The sequence below is a fragment of the Colletotrichum acutatum genome, assembly GCF_030867785.1.
Source record: "Colletotrichum acutatum strain CBS 112980 chromosome Unknown BDZ83scaffold_7, whole genome shotgun sequence".
In the NCBI taxonomy this organism is placed as follows: domain Eukaryota; kingdom Fungi; phylum Ascomycota; class Sordariomycetes; order Glomerellales; family Glomerellaceae; genus Colletotrichum; species Colletotrichum acutatum.
This window is the reverse complement of record NW_026849001.1, coordinates 742,429-746,891: the sequence shown is the minus strand read 5'-3', so window position 1 is coordinate 746,891 and position 4,463 is coordinate 742,429. Positions and strand designations below refer to the sequence as shown.

The window sequence follows — 4,463 nt, the reverse complement described above, 5'->3', positions numbered from 1 at the left end:
GGGGGGAAGATGGGATGTCAGTGCAACATAACATTACGGAGGTACGTACCTCGCATGGTGCGAACATGGACAGGCACAACTCGAACCAGTACACTAAAGGGAAGCAAGCGACTCTTTGGCTTGGGTGATTTAGCGGAGCATTAGGTACCTTAGTGAGGCACGCCAGCGCAGGAAAGCCCAGGGAAACGGCAAGTCAGGGCCATCCCCAGGCCATGGCGCTTATGGCAGATCGAGGAAGGGAGGGCCCAGGGGAAAGAACGCAGCCAGTCAGATGGCCAGGATGGATACTTTTGTCCTGTTCGTGCACTGGCAATGACGCCAAAGTTGAGCAAGTAGGTACACTACGCAGTACGCAGTAGATCACGGTTGTGTGGAGAAGACGCGAGACGGACGCGTTTTATGCACACAATACGTACGCCTCCAGTACACACTACACAGTACCTTACGGTAGGTAGGTAGGTAGGTAGGTAGGCAATGTTGTTCAGCCGCCCCACGCACCACAGGCGCACCTCCCTTTCGTGCACTAACACACCTCTAGCACCTTATGACGGGAGATTTGGTGCTATTGCTTTCGAGGATTATGGATGATGCATCACGGGCGGCGGCATTTATGGAATCGAATCAACGTACACGCACAATCCATCCTCGTTTATTAATACTTGCCAATTTTCTTCCATTCTTTTCTTCCAGGTCCACTGACTGGTGGGCTCTTGGGCTTCTTTCAGCTTCGCCTGAAGTCAGTGGGACTCGACAGGGACAACTCGACAGTGGACGGTGGTCGCACCGTACGAGCGAGCATGCGTAGCGCGGGCAAGGCACTGAGACAAAAACGTTCAAACGGACCGGCCGAGCCTCACCAAACAGGGCACAACTTTCGAGGGCGGTGAGCCTCATGTCGTCTGTCGTCAGTCGTCAGTCGTCACTGGTCAGGAATCACATCTGCCTGGCTTGCAATCGAGTTCCTCTGCAGACATGAAGACCACTGTTGTTGACAGCGCCTGCAATGTTGACAAGTAGAAACGCTGTCGCTTGCGACGTGACATTGGCCGATGAATTCGTGCAGCTGCAGCTCGTTGTCCGGGACGCAGCAGAAAAAAGCACAGCGCCCAATGTCAATAGAAAACTTGCCAAAAGTCAACAACCCCCCCCATCACGCTCGGGTTCCCATTACGTAAGCCAGCACACGCGACATGGGACGATGCACAGAGTCCAGGGCCCGGGCTCGAACCCCAGGCTCAGCAAACAAGCCAGGCCTCTGACCGCAATTCTAGAATGAGGCTATTGCCAACTCTATCTCCGCCTTGAAAACTCATCCCGAATTGAATTGCAGGGCGCACGAGGGATGCCCACAGAGGCTTCGCCAATTCCACAGCAGAGACACCAGACCCAAAGAGACATCCACCAGATTTCAGGAAAAGAGGAAGAGGAAAAAAATAGTAACAGTCCAAATGGGAAAGGAAAAGCAACCGATGCAGAACCGATGAGATCGAGACTAGAACATTTCCGCCATGCAATTTCGCAGGCACGAAATGGGGAATTCATGCAAACGGCATGAAGCCGTTGTAATAGTCCACCACGGCCCACGGTCGACCACGTCCGCCCAGTCCACCTGGCACCCGCCCGAAAAATACCCAGAGTCCCAGACCAAAAGAGACGGGACACTCCCGGATGGCCTCGCAACGGACTCCTGGCCCGCTCCGTCCGAGCCCTTGGGTTCATGCCCGGCTCTCTACGTCGTCCTCTCGCTTCCTGCCCGCGGCGGGGATTCCCTGTGACTGGCACACTACCTCAAGTGCACAGAGAATAAGAGGCTAGCAGCAGACACCTCAGACTGACTAAAGAGAAGGCGCTCTCGGCTTCCCCTCCTATCGCTCTCCCTCCAACCCAGCGCGGTCTCTTATCGCCCTGCATCCAATGACCCCAGGCTGGCTCTTGCGGCCCCGGGCCGATGGCAGTCCGCTCAAACAGTCATGACTAAGGCGACGGCGGCTCGAGAAACATGTCCCCTGATTGGCTCAACAGCTGGTGTTTGAATGGAAGAGTTCCCGGTCTCGGTAGGGCGGTACGTACCTCCCGATAACCTATCAGCCGCCCAGGCCCCAAATTCCCCCGGAAGCTCTAAAGTCGGCCGTTCTGACCTCATTCTCAAACTCCAAAAACCTACCACCACTCTTCCACATCTCTCACGACAAACCCAAAAAAAAATCCTCAAAATGGCCTCAATTGCACGCAGCATGAGGGCAGTCCGCCCCTCCGCCCTCTCCCAATTCACAAAGGCCGCTCCCCGTGCCTTTTTCCCCCGTCCCGCGCAGCGCAGCTTCTCTACAACCCCCAGCAGTGAGCTCCCCTTCCAGCTTCGGCTCCCCACCCGAAGGTATCAAACACCACAAGACTGACCCCTCGGACCTGCTTCCGAACCATCATCAACAGGCTTAATACGCAAGTACACAAAGGACCACGAGTGGATCGACCTCAACGCCGACAAGAAGACGGGCGTCGTCGGCATCTCCGAGTACGCCGCCGAGGCGCTGGGCGACGTCGTCTACGTCGAGCTCCCCGAGGAAGGGACAGAGGTCGCCCAGGGCGACGCCATCGGCGCCGTCGAGTCCGTCAAGAGCGCCGCCGACATCAACGCCCCCATCAGCTGCAAGGTCACCCAGGTCAACCTCGGCCTCGAGGAGAAGCCCGGCACCATCAACAAGGTGCCCGAGGACGACTCCCACGGCGGCGGCTGGATCGCAAAGGTCGAGGTCGACGAGGCGGGCGTCCAGGAGCTCGAGGCCCTCATGAGCGAGGAGGAGTACAAGGCTTTCACCGCTTCCGAGGATCACTAGATTGATGGGGAGAGAGGGGGAAGAGAGAGAGAGAGAGAGAGCAATGGTTTGGTTAGATATAGGTAGCCGGCAGTTCAACCGGGCAGAGTGCGTGTCTGTACTATACGCCAACGCCAAGCGGGTATTCACTTTTCGGGTTTGCGGTTCAACAACGTGGTAGCCACCAACATAGAGCAATGAGAGATGATGGTCATCAAATGGTTCCAGTGGGAACAGTCTATTTTCTTCCGTTTGGTGTGTTTTGTCCGATTGAGTCCTTCTTCCGATTGTGTCATAAGTTCGTTACGCAGCAGCATTGGCCGCCGCCGCGGTCTCCGCCGTCGCGATCTGGTCACCCGGCCGCGCCTGGTTGATATCATCAAGGATCTTCTGCGCGCCCCCATCCACCAGGTCCTGCGCCACGAGCTTGCCAAAGTCATCGGCCTCCTCCCGCGTCGCAATCGTCTCGGTCCTCTCCGCATCTACGCCCTGCGTGCCGTCAACGTGTACCACCGTCGCCTTGAGGCGCAGCTTCTTGCTACCATCGACCTCAACCCAACTCGTCTCCACGCCAATCGGCACGCTGCACCCACCCTCGAGCGTGCGCATGACGCTCCGCTCCGCCACGCACGCCAGCATCGTCGGCTCGTCCTCGAGCTCCCGCAGCACGCTCAGCACCCTCTCGTCGCCCGCCCTCGCCTCGATCCCCAGCGCGCCCTGTCCGACGGCGTGCAGCGTGCCGCCGTTCTCCGAGTCGAGGTACTGCGAGATGCGCGCGCCGTAGTCCATGCGCAGCAGACCCGCGGCGGCGAGGATGATCGCGGAAAAGGGGCCCTCCGGGTCGTCGCACTTGCGCAGGCGCGTCTCGATGTTGCCGCGGACGTCGGCGAACTTGAGCCCCGGGTGGCGGCGCTTCAGCTGCGCGATGCGGCGGATGCTGCTGGTGCCGATGACGCTGCCCGCGGGGAGGTCGCCCAGCGTCTTCCAGCCGTGCTGCTCGGCGAGCCCGGCCTTGAAGACGACGACGTCGCGCGGGTCCTCGCGCTTGGTGACGCAGCCGAGGGTGCAGCCGTCGGGCAGGGTGGTGGGCATGTCCTTGAGGGAGTGGACGATGATGTCGAGCTCCTTGGCGACGAGTTTCGCCTCGAGCTCGTTGGTCCACAGGCCCTTGCCGCCAAAGTTGTAGAGCGCCGTGATCTGGTCCTTGTCGCCGAGGGTCTGCATGCTGTGGATCTCGAACGTGGCGTCGGGGCGGGCTTTCGAGAGGCCCTCGACGACGATCTCGGTCTGCTTCATCGCCAGCGCCGACCTGCGCGTGCCGACGTGGATGGGGGTGCCGTTCTCGGGTGTGGCGGCCATTGTGACGGGCGATGTGGGGTGTGTGTGTGTGTGTTTGGGATTGAAATGTCGTCTCTCGGTGCAATCGACGGTTCTTCGCCGGCGCCAACGAAGTCAATTGCGAGTTGTTGAGCTGGCGTGAGGTGTGTCGTCGAACTCGAGAATTGAATTTTGGCTTCGGAGTTTGGCAAGTTGGAGTACTCGGCAGGCAGGTAAGAGCGATGGCGGGGATGGAGGGGTAGCACGAGAGCAACCACAAGTTCGGTACTGTGACGGGACTGTAGCCGACACTGTGTCTGCAGGGCCCGGGGA

At 59.1% G+C, this 4,463-nt stretch overlaps 3 protein-coding genes across 3 annotated transcripts; 1 reads left to right on the top strand and 2 right to left on the bottom strand.

The window, feature by feature from the left end:
• Nucleotides 1-1,077: 1,077 nt before the first annotated feature.
• BDZ83DRAFT_602762 (uncharacterized protein) lies at nucleotides 1,078-2,129 on the bottom strand. Its single transcript, XM_060507191.1, has one exon. It carries the CDS (start codon nucleotides 1,717-1,719, stop codon nucleotides 1,291-1,293), a length of 429 nt encoding a protein of 142 aa, XP_060370490.1. The 5' UTR covers nucleotides 1,720-2,129; the 3' UTR covers nucleotides 1,078-1,290.
• Nucleotides 2,130-3,038, top strand: BDZ83DRAFT_602761 (glycine cleavage system H protein). The gene is made up of 2 exons (XM_060507190.1): nucleotides 2,130-2,337; nucleotides 2,431-3,038. Exons 1-2 carry the CDS (start codon nucleotides 2,214-2,216, stop codon nucleotides 2,832-2,834), a joined length of 528 nt encoding a protein of 175 aa, XP_060370489.1. The 5' UTR covers nucleotides 2,130-2,213; the 3' UTR covers nucleotides 2,835-3,038.
• Nucleotides 3,039-3,116: 78 nt separating this feature from the next.
• BDZ83DRAFT_566809 (porphobilinogen deaminase) lies at nucleotides 3,117-4,172 on the bottom strand (the record flags this gene model as incomplete). Its single annotated transcript, XM_060503890.1, has 1 exon — nucleotides 3,117-4,172. One exon carries the CDS (start codon nucleotides 4,170-4,172, stop codon nucleotides 3,117-3,119), a length of 1,056 nt encoding a protein of 351 aa, XP_060370488.1.
• Nucleotides 4,173-4,463: the final 291 nt, after the last annotated feature.